The sequence below is a fragment of the Sinocyclocheilus anshuiensis genome, unplaced genomic scaffold (genome assembly GCF_001515605.1).
Source record: "Sinocyclocheilus anshuiensis isolate Anshui unplaced genomic scaffold, SAMN03320099.WGS_v1.1 scaffold613, whole genome shotgun sequence".
Classification (NCBI taxonomy): Eukaryota; Metazoa; Chordata; class Actinopteri; order Cypriniformes; family Cyprinidae; genus Sinocyclocheilus; species Sinocyclocheilus anshuiensis.
The window spans coordinates 158,251-178,172 of NW_015536487.1; the positions used below are offsets into that span (position 1 = coordinate 158,251).

The 19,922-nt window shown below is 39.8% G+C and overlaps 1 protein-coding gene across 1 annotated transcript in view; it reads left to right on the forward strand.

Annotated features, from left to right (window-relative positions):
- prkdc (protein kinase, DNA-activated, catalytic subunit) overlaps positions 1-19,922 on the forward strand; it is a 36,911-nt gene that overhangs the window by 5,719 nt on the left and 11,270 nt on the right. The window contains exons 16-57 of the mRNA XM_016480785.1: positions 4,564-4,713; positions 4,864-4,970; positions 5,086-5,245; positions 5,333-5,419; positions 5,590-5,709; positions 5,855-6,014; positions 6,200-6,306; positions 6,451-6,541; positions 6,684-6,847; positions 6,956-7,108; positions 7,596-7,703; positions 7,825-8,051; positions 8,203-8,297; positions 8,393-8,492; positions 8,627-8,760; positions 9,290-9,520; positions 9,653-9,882; positions 10,041-10,249; positions 10,536-10,668; positions 11,299-11,457; positions 12,538-12,741; positions 13,093-13,281; positions 13,374-13,478; positions 13,675-13,842; positions 14,091-14,218; positions 14,314-14,521; positions 14,652-14,830; positions 15,246-15,414; positions 15,514-15,579; positions 15,656-15,719; positions 15,907-16,055; positions 16,160-16,294; positions 16,378-16,497; positions 16,585-16,728; positions 16,856-17,007; positions 17,213-17,344; positions 17,574-17,685; positions 17,831-17,958; positions 18,038-18,187; positions 18,303-18,476; positions 19,111-19,209; positions 19,372-19,582. Coding sequence (XP_016336271.1) covers positions 4,564-4,713; positions 4,864-4,970; positions 5,086-5,245; positions 5,333-5,419; positions 5,590-5,709; positions 5,855-6,014; positions 6,200-6,306; positions 6,451-6,541; positions 6,684-6,847; positions 6,956-7,108; positions 7,596-7,703; positions 7,825-8,051; positions 8,203-8,297; positions 8,393-8,492; positions 8,627-8,760; positions 9,290-9,520; positions 9,653-9,882; positions 10,041-10,249; positions 10,536-10,668; positions 11,299-11,457; positions 12,538-12,741; positions 13,093-13,281; positions 13,374-13,478; positions 13,675-13,842; positions 14,091-14,218; positions 14,314-14,521; positions 14,652-14,830; positions 15,246-15,414; positions 15,514-15,579; positions 15,656-15,719; positions 15,907-16,055; positions 16,160-16,294; positions 16,378-16,497; positions 16,585-16,728; positions 16,856-17,007; positions 17,213-17,344; positions 17,574-17,685; positions 17,831-17,958; positions 18,038-18,187; positions 18,303-18,476; positions 19,111-19,209; positions 19,372-19,582 — 6,111 coding nt within the window. The remainder of the gene's footprint in view (positions 1-4,563; positions 4,714-4,863; positions 4,971-5,085; positions 5,246-5,332; positions 5,420-5,589; positions 5,710-5,854; positions 6,015-6,199; positions 6,307-6,450; positions 6,542-6,683; positions 6,848-6,955; positions 7,109-7,595; positions 7,704-7,824; positions 8,052-8,202; positions 8,298-8,392; positions 8,493-8,626; positions 8,761-9,289; positions 9,521-9,652; positions 9,883-10,040; positions 10,250-10,535; positions 10,669-11,298; positions 11,458-12,537; positions 12,742-13,092; positions 13,282-13,373; positions 13,479-13,674; positions 13,843-14,090; positions 14,219-14,313; positions 14,522-14,651; positions 14,831-15,245; positions 15,415-15,513; positions 15,580-15,655; positions 15,720-15,906; positions 16,056-16,159; positions 16,295-16,377; positions 16,498-16,584; positions 16,729-16,855; positions 17,008-17,212; positions 17,345-17,573; positions 17,686-17,830; positions 17,959-18,037; positions 18,188-18,302; positions 18,477-19,110; positions 19,210-19,371; positions 19,583-19,922) is intronic.

The window sequence follows — 19,922 nt, forward strand, 5'->3', positions numbered from 1 at the left end:
GCCGAGAAGACTGGCATCCGTCCTTATGACTTCCCTGCATGCAGGTGGAGGTCCTAATGGAACTCCTTTGAGGAGAAACTGCTGCTGTGACCAAGGTGCTAGGGCTTGCATGCAGCGACGTGTGACTCTGATCTTTGTGTATTTGTCTTGTATCGGACACAGGCGTTTTTGGATAAGCCAGCACTGGAATGGCCTGAGCCACAATAATCCGAGTGGTACTACTGCTGTTGCTGCTGTGAGCTTCCCCAAGAGTCTTAAGAGAGCCACATAGCGCTGAGTGTGAGCCTCTTCATAGCTCTCAGAATTGACCCTATTCTCTCTGAAGCAAGGCCTATGTAACTGGTTGACTGCGTCGGAACAAGCTTGCATTTGTCCCAGTTCACAGTGATCGCCAAAGCTGTGATGTGTTCCAGCAGGTGACGAGCTTGATCCATTACTTGCTAGGGTGATGCTGCACAGACAAGCCAGTCGTCCAGGTACAGTAACACCCTCATGCCAGACCTCTGGAGTGGTTCCAATGCTGCCTGGACGAACTTTGAAAAAACTCTTGGTGCCAAAGCCAGGCCAAACAGAAGAACCTTGAACTGAAATATTTGGCCCCCTATGGCAAATCGAAGGAACCACCTGTGCTCTGGTGCAATCGGAATATGAAAATAGGCGTCCTTTAAGTCTATTGTCACAAACCAATCTTGCGCCATGATGGCCTGCAACACATCTGTTGTGCGTAACATTCTGAACGGCAGAAACTTGAGAAAATGATTTAAGTTTCTTAAAGCCAAGATGGGGCGAAACCCGCCGTCTTTCTTTGTGACCAGAAAATAAATGGGAAAAAATCCCCCGGGATGAACTTGGGGATCGATGTATTCTATGGCACCTTTGCGCAACAACACCTAAACTTTGTGTGCAAGTGCCTGTGCCTGACGTGGATCGTGAACTATTGTCTGTCTCACGCCGGTGTGAACAGGAGGTCGACAGTGAAACTGTATATGGTACCCTCTTGTAAGGGTAGTCAAGAGCCACTGATTTGTTGTTATTGATCTCCAATGATTCAATTGACTTTCCGTGAAACAGCCCACTGTCGACGTGTGCGTCAACGCTCCTGCAAACGCTTTTCTGTAGAGGTGGGGGGGGCGACGTTGGGAACCTGGGGGTCGGATGTGAGACTGATGTCCACATGGTTGAGTCCCATCATACCTGGGAGGTGGAGGAGGTGGTGGAGTAGTCCGAGAGTTCTGATGGTGGAAATGTTGAGAAGATCTATAAATGGGTCTTACACCGACATTGTGAAAACGAGTACCAGAGGCTGCTAGAGGAGGCCTGGGTTCTGAGGCAGTCCCCACATGACGGGAGTGAGTTTCAGACACTGACACACGCCGGTCCAAGGCTTCCTGTGCAGATGGTCCAAAAATTCGACCAGGTACCAAAGGCAATCTCTGCTAATTGTTCCTACATACCTCCAGCAAAGAGGACTGGGCCAACCAAACTTGCCGTCGAGCTTGTACAAGAGGTACCTAAAGCTGTTCCACAGTGATTGGCAATAACATCCATGGTCTGCAATGTAAGTTCAGTTAAGTCTGTCACTAATGGGTCAGATGAAGTTTCTCTCAGAAAGGAGTGTAGAACCACAAGCATGTGCACCAAAAGAACTGGAAACACAGCCAAGGCGCGCTGTTGCATTGTATGCACGAGACAGTAACTCATCCTACACTCAACATTGGGGCAGCGTACATTCTCACAAAGCGCCTCATCGGGAGATACAATAAGCGCTGCCACACTAGATTCTATAGGTGGCATGCTACTAAGTCCTACTGTCTCTGGGTCTTGCATTACAGCTAACTGATCTGGACGTTTAGCCTTCGTTGAATTTTGAAATGCAGACACCAATACAGATGTAAAGTCATTGCACTGAGGCATTGTAATTGATGTTCTCTGTGCACGACAGAGAAAAATATTCTCAGAACCCACTGCTGGTTGAGGGGGATCTAGATTGATGCGGGAAAGCATAGCTTTTAACGTTCCTTCCAGGGATGCAAAAACTGAAAATGACCCACCTGACTGCACAGACATGGTCTAACTGCCGGAGTGCTGCGATGGATCTGCAGGCAGATTTTCCTCAGCACCCGAAGTAACATCTGGAATGGTTTCCATTCAGTGGCAGCCACTGACATCACATCCAAATCCTGTCCTGTATGCATCGTTGGTGAAGATGTCATACATAACTCAGGCTGAACTTTCTCTCGTACATCTGTTTTAGGCTGAGATTTAGCCAGAAGTGCCAATAACAACTCTACTGCAGAAGACAGCTGATCAACTTTGCATGCTAAATCAGAAGATTTCGTTTTCTTAGTCTTCTTTTCACTTTGAGATGCTTGCTTGCGTTTACGATCAGCTGTGGTGATATTTGATGAATGTAACAAACTATCCAAAGCAGATTCCAGACCCGCCAGACGAGCGCGACAACCCACAAGCGGCATAATGGAGCATTCCGGGCACGAGTCAAGTCAGTGCCTCTCTAAGATGATCCATACCAAGACAAGCAAGACATTGGCGATGTCCATCCATGAAATCCATTGCATTAGGGCATGTAGAACATTGAAGTGCATCCATGTTAACGCAATACTCGCCCTAAAGTCGATAAATCCGGCACACGTTAATTATTCACACTGCGATCAGGTGCGTATACGCTCTCAGCCGAGGCAGCCAGGGCTTCCGAGTGTATGTCGTCACAGAGGCATTCAAACTTGCCAGCATCCAGCAGAATGAAGCCTCTTGCGTGATGCAACCTGTATCTCACGATCACTGTGCGCCGTGAGATGCGTGTAAATCCAACAATCCATATACTGAATCGATGTAATCAAGACGAAACAGCTCGTGATATATCCTGAAGATCTCTTCAGCAGCAAGTTGCACAAAATATCGTCACATTCGATTCAACAAGCGAGAATGAGAAAGAGGTCGAGGTGTCATGCTAAGGGGTTATTATAGCTCAAGGCACGTCACGAGGTGACAACTTTGTCATTCAATTTTCGGTCAAGCGTGAGCGCGAGGAGTTTTCCACTAGTGCCTTCCGCACTGCCTCTGGCGGGCTGGAGCAAAAGGAAATAGAACTGTATGTTAATTCTGCTATCATAATTTACGGAGTTTTGATTATTTTGTTTCTCAGTTTCTAATAAGAATGAGGCAGGAGAGGTTTCTATGAGAGTCTCTACCTATATATAGCACATGTAAAATGAGCTTCACCGGAAGATTACGAGCTGGCTTATCTTTATCCGGAAGTTCTAAATAGCGCTCTGTGCATATGGTCAATTGTACACATTTTCAGTGGTCAAAACCCAAATGTGGGTCAATTTGCAAAAATATGATACTTCTTTTCTTTTAAAGAGGAATGTCTGAAGTACAAATAATGTTGAAACTAGAGATGCATCTCGTTTCCTTCTGTCAAAACAACTGCATTAAACATAACTGTCAGAGTGCCATAAATATTCTTTTTCCCAAGTTTGCATGCCTATAACTCAAGAAGTATTAAAGATATCGCAATATGATTTTAGATTCTAGTTCTTAATAAACTTTTCTTTTGGAATCTTCATTTTCAAGGCCCTACATTATTCAGTCCCAAAGATAGGGGGGTCTCAATGAGGCACCAGATTGTTGAATATTACCCATTTTCAGCACTCGAAAACCAAATGTTGGTCACTTTGTATACAGTTGTTTTGACAGAAGGAAACAAGATACATTTCTAGTTTCAACATTATTTGTTCTTCAGACATTCCTCTTTAAAAGAAAAGAAGTATCATATTTTTGCAAATTGACCCACATTTGGTTTTTGACCACTGAAAATGTGTACAATTTACTTCTGGAGCCATATTGAAATTCCATTATCTCTGGAACTGAACAATATAGGGCCTTAAAAATGAAGAAGTCAAAAGAAAAGTTTAAGACCCAAAATCTAAAAGGGCATTAAAATATCTTTTAATACTTTTTGAGTTACAGGCTTGCAAACTTTGGAGAAAAATTTTTTAAAAGTGCTCTTTCCTCATTTTTGAACGGTCACCATTGGCACATAATGCAACAAAGATTGCTAAAGTCAACAGATTTTACTAATAGACCTACTAATCTCTGTGTAAAAGTAACATTATGATGCTGCCATCTTTCTGAAGTCATTTTACCCCCCCTGTAATTTGACTCTGAATCTCAGGTGAAAATTGCTATTTTGACCCCCTTCTACAAAAAAGCGGATTACTCGGTAAATATTCATCCATGACATTTAATATTTTGGCTTTCATCACTAAACATGTTTTTCTTTCTTCAGAAAAAATATTAGCAAAATCAAAAATTTGAGCCGGGGACCTCTGGTTGAGTTGACACGGAATGTGACCCTATTATTATTATTTTTTTATGTAGTGGTGTTAGTAAAGGTAATAGTTTTTGTTACTACTTTACAAATATGTTATTTGGTTAGAATGTGACCCTTTAATCATAAAAGTTGTTTTATGTGTATTCTGGTTATTTTGTTTTGAAAGTTTAATCTAATGTCTTTGTTAATTTAATTTGCTGTGTTATTAGGACACAGGATTCATGGATGGAGCTCCAGCTGCCAAGAACTACAACCTAAGAGACATAAACCGACATTTATATGATGCACTGGTGCAGTCAGTCATGAAGATTGTGGAGAAACTTGATCTTTCAGTGCAGAAAGTCAGTGCAGCTGAGGAGGTACTGTTGCAGTGCTGCACCTTGAATGAATAGTAAAAATGTGGATGGTTAAAGAAAAGGAGCATCAATTAAAAAAAAAGATTTATTTTTAATACGTTTTGAGTAATTTGGCCAGTTGAGTGAAATATTTCTACTTTTTCTTTGGCACAGAGTGATGCAAGTTCTGGATTTATGCCCTCATCTGACCCCACAGCAAACCTTATGCCCAACAAACCCAAAGACTTCATTGCCTTTATCAACTTGGTTGACTTTTGCAGGTGTCATAACTCTCTTTTTCACTGGAACAGTCAGAAATCAAACAAAACCACACTCTTATTTGCGCTCTTTTTGCATGAGATTGCATACATAAGATTATTGTTATCCTTTTTATAGTGAATTATTGCCTTCAAGAAATCCTGAGTATTTTGCCCAGTGGATGCACCCCCTGTGTCATGAGCTTATTCTGCAATCGATACGTTTCCCTCTGGTCAGCGGCTTTTATAAGCTCCTCTCCCTTTCTATGGGAATTGCCAAGAAAATCCACTATTTTCAGGTATACACATTCTAACATATTAATATCTCAATTTAATGTCTTGATAAACTTTGACAAAACCAGTCATAAGCCACCTCTTATTTATAGGACCTAAAACAAGAGTCAAAAAGTGTTGGCGGTGGCTCAACCATGGAGAATGCCTGTTTTTCACTGCTTGCAAAGTTTGGAAAGGAGGTGCATTTTTAACTCTTTTTGCCACTTTTATTTCTGTGTTGGATGCTTGAACATTGCAGTGAGCTTTGTTTCGTTCTTAATAAAGGAATTTTTTTTTTCTAAAAGAAAGTTTTGTTCATATGGTTGTATATGATGAATGCGATGATGAAAAGTTTCTGTAATTTCCTCAGGTTTGTGTGCGTATGAAACAATATAAAGATGAGCTCCTGGCTGCCTGTCTGATGTTCATCCTCTCTCTTCATCCTGACATGGTGGCTCTGGATATCAAGGCATATATCCCAGCTCTGCAGGTTAGAAAATGAAAGCCAATTTTGTGATATTTTTTAATTAACGGCAACTAGGTATCACATTCTGAAGTCATTCAGAAACAAACTGAAACATGATATTATGGTGGTTATGGAATATCATCATCTATTTTCTTTGTTTTGGTTGCAGGCTGCTCTGCGGCTAGGTTTGAGTCATGCTCCTTTAGCCACAGCAGCACTGGATGCTCTGGAGTCCTGGTCTTCTCTTATTCCTGCTGCCATCATGCAGCCACACTACGCAGACATACTGCCACATTTAGATGGCTACCTCAAAACAACCACTAACTCAGGTCAGTTATTCATAATCTCATCATATATTTCCTAAATACTGTACTGTCAAAGAAATGTTCACTGTTTACTATTGTAAATTTACTTTTGAATATATCTATGGGTCAGTGATTATTATGGAATTCCTCTAGTAGCTGTTTCAGAGTCATTTTTAATTTTTTTTATTTGTTTTTAATCATCCCATTAGAAAAAGATGATGGCAATATGGAAGTGACATTTGTGTCCACGGGAAGTTCAAAAAGTTATGGAAAAGTCATGATGAGGCTTCTGAAGAAATCGAAACACTTTTCTGTGGTAATAAGATTGATTTATTTGCCATGTTTTGTTAATCTAATTGATTCAGAGATGTAACTCTGAAATAATATATAATTGCATGCAAGCGATGGTTAATTGAGCACATTGAATGCAGCATTCTGATGTTCCTGTGGTCTTCGTTAGGGAGATGAGTCTCCGATTGCTGCTGTGAGACGCAGGGTGGTACGTCTGCTTGGACACTTGGGAGGACAGCTCAATAGGAGCCTTGTGACAGGTTGTTTTGTTTCTGCTGCTTTTAAATAAATTAATCATTGGCTTTCTTAAACAGCCAGTACTTGTAAACTTTGTTTGCTTATTTTTGCTTTATCTTGCTTAAAAACGAGCTCTTTTTAAAGTTTTCTCTTATCCGACCCAAGCTGTTTCTGCGGAGGACATGATGAAGCGTTTTGTAGCATGGGACTGTGAGAAGAGGCTGAGTTTTGCCGTGCCTTTTAAAGACATGAAGCCTGTGATCTACCTGGACTCCTTCCTGCCACGGGTCACGGAGCTTGCACTGTCCTCCAGTGACAGACAGACTAAAGTAATCACAGTCCTCAGTCATCTTATCTAGGTTGATAAGGTTCATTAACGTTTTATTTATTAACCCAATAAATTCAGGCTAAAATTGATAATTCTGTTTGGTGTGTAGGTGGCAGCATGTGAGCTTCTGCATAGTCTGGTCATATACATTGTGGGAAAAGGAGCCCAGATGACAGAAGACGACAAGTCTGCTCCTCCCATGTACAATCTACACAGAAAAGTCTTTCCTGTTCTTCTACGCTTGGCCTGTGACGTCGACCAGGTCTTTTACCTTATATATGCTCTTTAAATTTGATGAACAGTTTTTGTCCTTCATCAGACACTGTAAAGCAGTGGTTCTCAACCTTTTTGCATCCAAGGTTGCCCATGTAGGCCAAGATATTTCCTCTATTATTCTCCTGTAATGATGACACACCTGCTTATTTTCAAACGTTTTAATTAACAACAGTATCTAGGATGTTTCAGTAATTGTTCTTCAATATAAACAGCAGTTGTTGATGGAGCAAAAAGTGACTCATTTCTGTTTACACTAGTTATTTACATCGTTATTTAATTGTTAAAAACCTACAATTATTTTTAACGAATGAATGAGTGATTTACTTTAAGTAAATTCAACTAATTTTGTGGTTTGCTGAGATCCCTGGGTTGAAAAGTTCATGGTTTAATATGTACATTTTGTCCTCTTTCACCAGTCTCTGTTACAATTATGTGCAAGTTTGCCAAACATTGAAACTTTAGTACTTCTTCAGGTGACAAGGCAGCTCTTTGAACCTCTGGTAATGCAGCTTATCCACTGGTTCACCAACAACAGAAAGTTTGAGAGCCAAGACACAGTGGCAGTGCTGGAGGCCCTTTTGGTGAGTAAACCCCCTAGTAGAAAAACTTTATTTTATTTGAAATTGAGCCAGATGTCTGTAATTACACCTCTAAATTTGTGTTTAAACATTCGCTGTAATCGTGTATGCTTGTGATGCACAGGATGGCATTGTGGATCCGTTAGACAGCACCTTCAGAGACTTCAGTGGCACCTGTATCCAGGAATTTGTCAAATGGTCCATTAAACAGACAACCCCCAAACAGCAGGAAAAGAGCCCAGCCAACATAAAATCTCTCTTCAAACGTATCTACAGCCTGGCCTTACACCCCAATGTCTTCAAGAGGCTTGGAGCTGCGCTTGCCTTTAACAGCATGTACAGGCAATTCAGGTCAGTGGTCGCATTAGATGGGCTAAATATACTGTAGCCTGTCAACATTTCAGCAATATGGTCTATGCCATCTTGAGTAAATGTAAGAAATCTGTCTGTAGTGAATGCAAATGTTATGCTGTGTTTATCCAAATATGGTTTTGTTTCTCAGAGAAGAGAGCTCTTTGGTGGAGCAGTTTGTCTTTGAGGTGCTGGTGGTGTTTGTTGAGAGTCTAGCTCTGGCCCACTTTGATGAAAAATCCCTGGGTAAGAAACTAAACTGAACTATTTTCATTATCAAAACATCTTGTTTGGTGGTCATGACTTTTATCTTGGCTTTCATATTGTTATTGTCTACACAGGAACTGTCCAGCAGTGTTGTAGCTCCCTGGATCATCTGAAGAGAATCATCAAACACAAGGCAGACTTGCTCAATAAGAATTCAAAGAGACGTATACCTAGGTACACGTACATTTGGTTTTGATAGTATCCTTACAAACTTCATTTAATAATCAAATGAGTAATGCGAGTAAGGTTAATGCGGAAACATTTTGTGTCACTCGCTAGCTGACAGACCTGTATTTTCTACTTTTCAGAGGTTTCCCTCCAGATCAGTCAGTGTGCTTGTCAGATGTAGTCATATGGCTGCTGACACAGTGTGGAAGACCGCAGACTGAATGCCGACACAAATGCATGGAGCTCTTCTATGAGTTTGTGCCTCTGTTGCCAGGTACTGCAAGGAAATTTATAATGAAGGAAATACAGTGGTTTTATTGCCAATCAGGGACTCCCCTCTTTGGAGACTATTCATTGTCCTTCTTCAGAATTTGAACATAACATAACTACATAAAAAAATGTAAGAGAACTGGCATGAAATGACATGCCAAATTGTTCAATAGAGCTTAAAATGAACAACCGTAAAAAAAAATTCACTGGTAACATTCTGGAAGAGACTTTTTTTTTGGCCAATCTCAGAATTTCTGGAAATATGTTCTGAATTATTTACTTTAGTTTAGTTTCAATTGTAAATCATTACAGGTTTTCTAGAAAAGCTTGTTGATAAAAAAATCTGTAGAATTGTCTTTGCATTTTTGCATGGATGTGATTTAGGTCACTTTGCACCTCTAACACTAGGATTGCATCAGAATTGAATATCAGAATTACCATTAAGAATATTAGGATAAACAAAACATTTTCTTTGTGACTTGCAGCTTTATTTCTATATGCATACGCGGTGTTTTCTTTCATTTTTTTGTCAGGTAATGCATCTCCTGCAGCATGGCTGGATGAACAGGTGAAGCACCGTGGTCCAGGATTTCTCATTTCGTGTTTAGAGGGAGGTGGGTTACACTCCCAGCCTACTTTGAGAGAGGTTGAAGCCCCCTTTAGCATCAGAGGCACCTTACAATGGATGGATCTGCTGCTGGCTGCTCTTGACTGCTATAACACCTTCACAAACCTGCGCTGTATGCAACCCCAGAGGATCCTGGGTGGGTGAATCCACATCAAGATATGCCTAAACTTAAGATATATTGCTAAAAAAAATTCTATATCCCTGAAATTATCTGTAACTGTTAAATTAAGGCTAATACTGTCTGTCTCCCATTCCTCTCCTCAACCAGGCACTAGTGAGAAGTCCAGCTTTTTGCCAGCGCTCCGTTTCTTCCTTACGGAGCTGTCCATGCAGGAAGTTCAGGCTGCCAGGGCTTGCTTCAAAATGGGCAATGCCGGTCAATCACACTTCAGCCCTCGTGAGACAGAGCAGTACAACTACAACAAATGCTCCATCATTGTCAGAGTTCTGGAGTTCTCCACCATGGTACTGCAGAAATGTCCACAGGACCTCTGGAAGGTATGATTTATATTTTAAAGGCAACATAATAAATTGAAAAACAAAAGATAATGACTTGCCTTATTTACTTTTGTTCTAAAAGTCTACCTTCAAAACATCCAGTGAAGCAATCAGAATGTTACATCATGCTTCTTGACACTTTTTCACTTTCTCTTTAGATAATGGAGCAAGATGTTTTCAACTCTTCTTTCTTCACACTGGTGGCACTGACGGTGTGTGAGCCCTCTTCCATTGGGTTTAACATGGCAGATCTGGAGGTGATGACTCAGCTGCCAGAGGTGTGCGCTCCTTTGCTTAAAGCTTTGGCATCAACGCCTTACAGGACACAGCTGGAGAGTGGCATTAGGAAGAGAATAACTGTACAGAGGTCTGTTCATTTTTTTAGTAAGTTTCATTAAATTGTGTTGTGTGGTTTTGTGGTTGTTTCACCTACTCTGAAACGTGCTTAGAAGCTCGAATCTAGTTTGTTTATTCCCCCAATTCCATTTCCCCTTCTTTTTTTTCCTATTGTCTCCACATGTACATTTGCTATAAATTGGGATTACAATTGAAATATTATTGATGACATTTTTAAATGAACAGATTTATTGAGTGTATGGTTTATATATGCACTTCTTCATTTATGTGTGTGTTTTCTGTCTTTTTTCGGACAGTGTGGAGAAGTTGTGTGCTATTGATCTGTATGAGGGGGATAACAGGGACAGTCATGCTAGCATGCATCTGTTACTCTTAGCCTGTAAGCAGCTTCACCAGTCTGGGCTTCTCAACTCAGTTCTACACAGTCAGGTACACACTGAATAAATGAATGTCACTGTTAGGGCTGCACGATATATCGAAATTATCGAAATATCGCAAATGTAAATATCGCAATATGCACGCGCACACAGAGAGAGATGTGTTTCAGACCGAGTTGATTCGTCTTTCGCATCTCCTCATGTTTGAACAGACACATACACACAGAATTATGTCAATAGTACCGGTCTCGACGATCATTCTCGTAAATGCAGTTGGTTATGTTTTAAATGAATGTAAACAGCTGAGAAAGATATCGGATGTGTATCATTATACTGGATCCGTGCAGTCGGATTTAAAGGGACAGCTGTGACATTACTTTTTAAGTAATGCTAAAACACTACTGGTCACTTTCAGAAGTTATAGTGATCTTTATTTTCCAAGAAAGAATGTGAAACAAATTGGTTATATGATTTTCATTTTTAAATATTTTAAAATATCATTTAAATTGATTTTACACACTTTAAGCAATATCGTATCGCATATCCAATATCGCATTTTTTAACAAGGTATCGTATATGGCATTTTCTTCAATATCGCACAGCCCTAGTCACTGTAATTCTGTTCAGTCTATACAATGATTGCAATGACATTTAGGTTGTGATGTTTACCGTTTCTCTGTAGGATGCTGGTTATGGTTGCTTTCTGGGCTCCAAACTTCTCACTAGTGTGTATAAAAGCATTGCTCCTGGAAGTGAAAGAAAGTCTCTGCCCTCCATGGATGTTGGCAGCAGGAAGTTGGCAGACAGGCTTGTGCAGTTGGCATTCTGTTTGGGTGATCAGGCATGTTGTTTGAATTGCAGTTAAAATAAGGGACTAAGGGTGGGTTGTACCAACAAGGATTAAATTAAGCAAAGTTTAGAGCTAATCAAGGATTTGTTGATCTGGGTTTTATTTTAAATCGAGTTGTGATGCACCACTTAATTTTAAGCTTAGATTAACAAATCGGGGATTCAAATTCTAACCTGCAATTAAAACCTCCATCTACGAATAATTTTCTCCGCCATGATGGATTCGTCATGTAATTAAACAGCAACAATGCTAATATTCCTTATCCTCTGTCTCTGACATAAGTTGCTTTTGTCGATAAAGGAAATAAACTTGTAAAAGGTCCACCATCTTTATAAACTGCTAACGTACGTAGACAGACCGTTGATCAAACGGCTGATCAAGCAAGCAATGAAAACTTTGAGGCTGTGCATACGGATTTCATAATCTTGAGAGACCTATACTTGGAGGAGCGGGCGTGAGAAACGAGAGGCACGGCCGTGATCCTGTCTTATTTTCTTTGTCGTAAGGCGAGATGCACCGAGATAAGTGATGGATTCACATACCGGACTCGATAGCAGACGCAAGTTTACTATGGGCTGCAACGACCCTCAAAATCTGCTGGCTCAGTGCGCTTTAATTTTCATTTTTATTTATAATAAACACCTCTCTGAGACCTGACGACACACCCGCTGTTTCTGTCTTTGTTCAATCAGCCACATATTGTAACTGTAGGTGCACTTTATTTTATTTAAACCTCCTCACCTATAAATTTAAAGTTAATCCCTAATTGAGATTTAAATCTGAGTTTATAGTTATGGAGCAACAAGATTAAAGTTAATCTATTTTAAATATAAAATAAATTCAGGATCAAAATGATGGTTTAAATGTAAACCTGCTTATTTTTAAACAAGGTTTAAAGTTTGGTGCAAAAGAATTATTAGATAAACCTTAATTTAATCTAGATTTAAGCTTAATCCTTATTGGTGCAACCCACCCTAAGTCTTTGAAGATCTTTGGCTCTTCATGTTTTTGTATGCATCTGTTAAATTAATCAAATCTTGAAACCTGTCTTTATTTCCCTCACCAATTCAGAGTGAACAGACTGTTGGCCTTTTGCTGAACACCATTACGCTCTCCGTCCCTCTCTCTGGCAGTCTGAATCCTCACTTCCTCAGCTTCTCTCATGGAGAGTACTTCTACAGCCTCTTCCAGACATCTCTCAATACTGAATTACTCCGCAGAGTGGAGCACACAGTGCCACTGCTGCTGGCTTCAGCCAACCAGAACCCTAGCATGGTGAGCCATCAAACTAGACAGGACTATGTTTCCTAAAAGCATTGGAAGCCTGTGTAGATTGAAGAAACCACTGGCACCAATAACCCTATGATCTGCTGCTTAGACTTGCGGTGCTGACGGGAACTGCAGTCCTGGTGAAGAAATACACCAGCAGGATAAAATTAGAATAATAAAATGATTCTAGTTGTTCTTCACTTATAATGACTGAAACTGTCTATCTTGGTTTTCTAACATGCTCTCCATCTGTCTGATTGGTTAGACATATACTACAAATAAAGTGCTATTAAGAACGGCATGACCATTTTCTGCATAAGCACTGAGATCTGAAAAGTTGTTCAACTGTCTCTTTAGGTTAGTGTTCTGCTGAACGGCATGTTGGACCATAGTTTCCGTGAGCGTTCAGTCAGAAAATCCCAAGGCTCACTATTGGCTGAACAGGTGCTCAAGGGCTGGGATTTGCTCAGGCCGTGGTGGGAGGGTCCTGCAGCCTCACCAGAGAGCAAAACTTCAGTCCTTTCATTGCTTGCCAAAGTGCTCCAGGTACCACATCAGTTATACTTTATTTTCTGTGCATTTTAAAGAGCCAAAGTGGGTACATGCATGAGATTTTAATTACATTTTTTTTTCTACAGATCGATTCCGCTGTATGCTCCAATACAGATCACAAAGCATTCAATGCTGTGTTCACCACTTTCACTGCCCTTCTCACAGATATATCTATGCCATTAAATCTCAAGGTAACCTTTTCCAGCTTCACTCTGTATTTTGCAAATATGCACCGAAATCTGTATCGGTTATACATTATACTCATTCTTGTAGTGACAAAATGATATTGACACAAAAAGTGAATTTTATTGCATGTTTTGGTTTATGGAGTATATATTTCTTAATTTTCTCTGATTTCACTCCCTTCTCTTCGTTCTCTGTAATTAGAGCCAGGCTCTGATCATGCTGCCCTTCTTCACTACATTACCCAGCATGCCCCTGGAGGAGCTCAAGAGGGCTCTGGAGACTCTGGTGGCTGCACATTTTCCTATGCAGTCGGATGAATTCCCTCGTGGATCACTTCAGTGTAACAACTACATGGACTGCATTCGCAAAGTGAGATATAGGCTTAAACTAGATATCAGATACAAATGTTTATTCAGCTTAATGACTATACTCACAAGTGCATATACTGTCAATTCTACAGATACCATGATTTACTTTTTCTTGTTTCTTACACAATTTCATTATGTCTTGAAATCAGTAAATTAACAACAATGATTAGTTATTCAATAAGACAACATTATTCATGCTCTTTTTTTTGTAAAAGGATAATAATTGGTCGTTCATTTTGATAACCTCAGTTTTTAGAGGCCCTGCAGCTGTCTCAGAGTCCCGTGTTATTGAAGCTCATGGCTAGAGTTCTGTGCCGGGACAAAAAACATATCATGGAGGAGCTCTTTCAGACCTGCTTTCAAAATATTGCTCGCCAGTAAGTTCAAAAAGATTTAAACTTTGTGTGTATATTTACAGTTGCTTAGATGTATTTCTAATATGCATGTGTTGCATATTATTTCTTTTTGTCAGGTCCCAGTTGGAAAGACAGGTTCTTCTCCTCAGCTCTGTATACCAGTCATTTCAAGCCAAAGATGTGCCTTCAAACTCCATGCTTATGGGTCTTATAGACAGAGTCCTGCTACCAATGGCCTCTCACTGCAGCCCTCAAGCACTCTCTCAGTTCTTCATTACTAATATTGCTGATATTATGACTACTCTACAGGCACGCTTCACCAAGGTGAGTTACATTGGGTTATTAAAGTACACTAAATATGATTCAGGTAGATCCGTTCAAATCTAAAAACATGTGTTTGCGCTTTCATTCAAACATTCTGCTATTGTGTGTTTTCCTGTCATCTATCCTCCAGTCTGTTGAGTCAGTGTTTGAGAGTCAGATCATGATGAAGATCGGCTGTTGTAAGCTGCTGGAGGTGTTATACTCTCGTCTGCCTAAAGAGGAGGTCTATTCTAAAAACTCAGCTATCAACCAGGCCTTCTGTAGCACAGGCAGTGCAGAAGGCAATGAGCTTTCCAAGAACCTCCTCAAGTATGTATTTGAAATATGCATTTTTCTCTTTTTTACCTTTAAGAGCAGATATTACACTTTATATGGTCAGGTGATTCAGTGACGATAACTCTCTTGTGCCCCTTTTATGTTATTAAAGTTATATATATTGTTTGGAAAGTCCTTTCAAGTCAGACAGGACATTATTTCCTTTCTTCATGCTGACTGTGAAGGAATAATTCACCCACAATTAAAACTTATTCTGTGAAGTAACTCTTTTTTTGTATTCTACACAAGTAAAAAAGTCTTTTTCATTTGAGTGAGCTATTCCTTTAAATATGTTTATAAGAAATACAAGCAAGTCTCAGGAATTCTGGAGCTAACTGCTGCAAATGCCATAATCATGAAGTAGATGTAATTTTTCAAATCTGAACCTAATCAACACAATACATGTCAGATCGTGTTTTGAGGCCTTCACTGAGAACATGACAGGAGAGACGGTTCTGCTGGAGCTGAGGAGACAGTATCACTGTGCTGCTTATAACTGTGCCATCGCCCTGATCAGCTGCAGCTTCAATGAGACCAAATTCTACCAGGGCTTCCTCTTCACTGAGAAACCTGACAAGGTCTGTTACTGTGCCCACTTCAAGTGTATCCTTCTCTCTCTTGAAGTTGAACTTTGTTCTATATTTATAAGTTAATTTTGTTGTTTGTTTTTACCCCAGAATCAATTCATATTTGACAACCTCATTGATACACAAAGGGTGTACAACTTTCCTATAGAGATTGATGTAAGTGAAGCTTTTAAATATGTTATATTTTTATTTGTTTTGTGTTGTATTGTATCATGTTTACTTGCATTTTCAGGTCCCTATTGAGAGGAAAAAGAAATATGTCATGATCAGGAAAGAAGTGAGTGGAGAAAATGGAGGTGAGTTGTCTGAGGTATCTACAAGCTGGTTAAATACATGTTTAGAAAGATAAATGTCATCCATGAATATTTATGAAAATGCCATTTGTTATCATGTATATTCCCGGGCAGACTGCTTTAAGCATAAATTCACAAGGCACTTTTATAGATGCTATCTGCTCTCTTATAAGTCCTCGTTCTTTTTCAGATGCACCTGTATACCTCTCCTCTCAGTCCTACATGGCAGACAGCAGTCTCAGTGAGGAGATGAGTCAGTTTGACTTTTCCACTGGAGTTCAGAGCTTCTCCTACAACTCCCAGAATCCTTCAGGCGGGAGCAGCTCCAGCAGGACTCGGGTACATCTCAGGAGAGATTCGTTTTTTTTTTCTTTTGTAAAGCAGATGTTATAGGTTTTAGAAAGTCATCTACAATTTTAATTAATAACTGTCTGCGTTGTTAGGAGCGTAAGGAGGTTGTGTCTCAGGATGAGACTGTAGAGCTTGAGATGGATGAGCTGAATCAGCATGAATGTATGGCCAATATGACGGCACTGCTGCGCCACATGCAAAGGAACAACATCACCCCTAAAACCGAGGTCAGTCTCAACATGACCTCAAAGGCATGAACAGTTTTGCCTGAATTTCGAGTCAGAACACTTCTGAATATGTTTTGGTTTAGGGAGTGACACCTAGTGATCTTCCTCCCTGGATGAAGTTCCTGCAGGGGAAGCTGGACAATCCGTCCACCCCGCTGAACATTAGACTCTTCATAGCCAAACTTATCATCAATGCTGAAGAGGTACTGCTTCGGAGGTTTCTCTTTGCCTCTCTGGATTTATTGATATGTTGTGTATGTGGTGTTTTTATTTGACATCTTTATGTCCAGATATTTCACCCATATGCGAAGCATTGGCTGGGCCCACTGGTGCAGCTGGTGGTTTCCAGTAGCAATGGAGGAGAGGGCATTCACTTTATGGTCGTGGACATTGTGGTGACTGTCCTCTCATGGGCAAGTGTGGCCACACCAAAGGTGTGTATACGATGGTATTTTCACTCATGTATTGATTCTCAGGGTACATTATTTGCAAAAATTGTATATGCATTGCATACATTTTAACATATTGTCTATTTATTCCCTTATCTTTCTTCCTGTTTAGGGTAGCACAAGAGATGAGGTTTTGGCCAATAGGCTCCTTGGGTTTCTGGTTAAGAACTGCTTCAACTCCAAACGGGCTGTTTTCCGCCACAACCTGGAGGTCATCCGCACAGTTGTGGAATGCTGGAAGGACTGCCTCACAATACCTTACGAGTAAGAAAACAAATCGATCAAAGTACTTTATTTATGAGTTTGTAAATTAAGTGAAAATATTTAAGAATGTGAATATTTCAGTTGCTGAAATTCTAGGATTAGATGTTTGTGATTCCATGACGACCATGCATGCCAAAATAACCATGCATAGATGAATGGAATGGATGCAAAATCTCAAGAGATTTTTTCCCGTTTCCTCCCATAGTTTGATATATGAACGGTTTGCTGGAACTGATCCCAACAGCAAGGATAACTCTGTTGGACTACAGCTTTTAGGCATTGTAATGGCCAATAATCTTCCTCCTTATGATGCTGCATGTGGCATTGAGGATGACAGGTAAACATTTTGCTGTATGTATGTATGTATGTGTGTATATATATATATATATATATGTATGTATGTATATGTATTTATGTATGTATGTATATGTATTTATGTATGTAGGAGAATGTGTGTGTGTGTTTGCATTAGTATTGAATTTATCATACAAATGTTCAATTTTTTTCTGTAATTATAAATATGAATTTAAAACCAGTGTTGTCCTCTTACAATTCCTGTGTTACAGATACTTTCAGTCACTGGCCAACAACTTGTCATTCATCAGATATAAAGAGGTTTACGCAGCAGCTGCTGAGATCATTGGTTTAATCCTAAACTACATGACTAAGAGAGAAAGTGTAAGTGTGGCTGTTTGTTCCTGCCAAATTGTATCACATTTTTCATCTGAGATATTTTATTTTACATTGCAATATACATGTTGTAAACGTGAAGGTTGTCTTTAGAAAGTATCCAGTAACCAACTATTGTTTTTCTTTGTTGTAGCAAAATGAAGGGCCCTTATTTAATATTACTATCACAAAACTCATGGATTTGAGAAAGAAGGAGGTGGATGACAAATTTATTGTTTGCCTGAGCAAAGTGTCCAAACACTTCCCACCCTTAATGGATCGGTGAGATGAAAATTTCCATCGTATGTAGTAAAGGCTTGATGTTATTTCTGTAAATAATGTTTGTCTTTATATTCCACAGATTTGTAAATCCTGTTTTTTACTTGCTGCCAAAGCTGCATGGCATTTTGAAGACACACTGCCTTGAATGTGTGCAGAGTCGTGCTGATGTCATCCCTGAAATCTACCTGCACCTGAAGACCAAAGGCCTCTCACAGATCATGAGCCACAAGTCTGTTAATACTGCAGGAGTTCATTTCATTTCCTTGTGTTATTTCAGGTTTTATGCCTGTGATTGTAAAATATTAGAGATAAACCCTCTTCACATCACATGCTGTGTCTTTCAGAGATGAAGGCAGGCAGCGGGTTTGTCTGGATATCATACATAAGATCCTGGCATGTCTGAAACCCCAAGAGCTGAAGGAGATTTTGGGAACCGTCACAGCATTTGTGTCTCACCCTTCTCCTGTCTGCAGAGAGAGAATGTATGACATCCTGATGTGGATCCAGGACAACTACAGGTAACTGACTCTACAAACCTCCTTTTATCCAGTCCTGTTTTACTCCTTTTCATCATTCATCACACAAATGACTTTTGTTGTTCATTTCCTCTGTCTAATGTGTTTCTACTGATTTTGTGCTGTTCTCTCAGTCTCCCAGGTTGTTTGACTTTTACAGTTGAATGTTTTACATTTTAATATTTCATCACACATTAAATGTACACTACCATTCACATGTTTTGGGTCGGTAAGATTTATGTTACCTAGCTTGCATTTATTTGAATACAAATACAATAAAAACAATAATTTGTGAAATATTATTACAGTTATTATGTAATTTATTCCTGTGATGGCAAGGCTGAATTGTTAGCAGTCATTACTCCAGTCTTCAGTGTCACATGATCCTTCAGAAATCATTCTGACATGCTGATTTGGTGCTCCACAAACATTTGTTTTTATTATCAGTGTTGAAAACAGTTGTGCTGGTTAATAATTTTGTGGAAACCATAATTAATTTTATAACCACGTAAAAGATCAATAAATGTATAAATGCATCTGTGCTGAATAAATCTTTTTTTTTTTTTTTTTTTTTCTTACTGAGAGTGACTGCAAACATTTGAACAGTAGTGTACATGTAATCATGATGTGTTTGCAGTGACACTGAGAGCATGGAAGACAGCACCTCTGTTGAAGTGCTCAGTGCAGCTCGAGAAACTCTCCTCCAGGGGCTGACAGATGAAAACTACGGCTTACAGTAAGCTGACTAGTTACCTGCTATGATCATTTTAATTTCACTTTGATTTTTCATCATTTTAAATAAAAGCATTAGCATTTGTGAATTTGAAGCTTCTCACAAATCAATCACAAAACATGAACCTAAAGTATTTTCTCACACTCCTATGTGATTTCTCTTTAGGCTTTATGTGCGTAATTTCTGGAGTCATGAGAGCCGTTTACCTCCAGACACACTGGAGCGCATGCTTGTGGTGCTGAAGTCACTGTATTCGTCCCGCATTGAAGAACAGTTCCTCAGTCTGGCCACTGACCTGCTTCTCGAGATGACCAGTCGCAGCCCTGACTACACACGCAACATGTTTGAGTTCCCACTCTCTGAGTGCAAGTTTCAGGTAAGAACTGTTGTTTATTACAGCACTGAAAAAAATCCTCTATCTACATCGTCATAACTGAACTAGACCAAATCTCACCACCGCCCGATGAAGATGAAATGCACTACATTCTATATGAGGAAGTGGCAGAAGCGGTGAAAAGGTTAAAGAAAGGTAAGAGCCCAGGAATCAACGACATAACCGGAGAAATTATACAAGCTGGAGGAGAAAAAGTTACAGAAGAGATACACACAATCTGTAATCAGATATGGCAGGAAGGAAGAGTACCAGAGGAATGGGCAAAGTCAGTCATCGTTACAATACCAAAGAAAGGAGACTTGGCAGAATGCAGCAACTACAG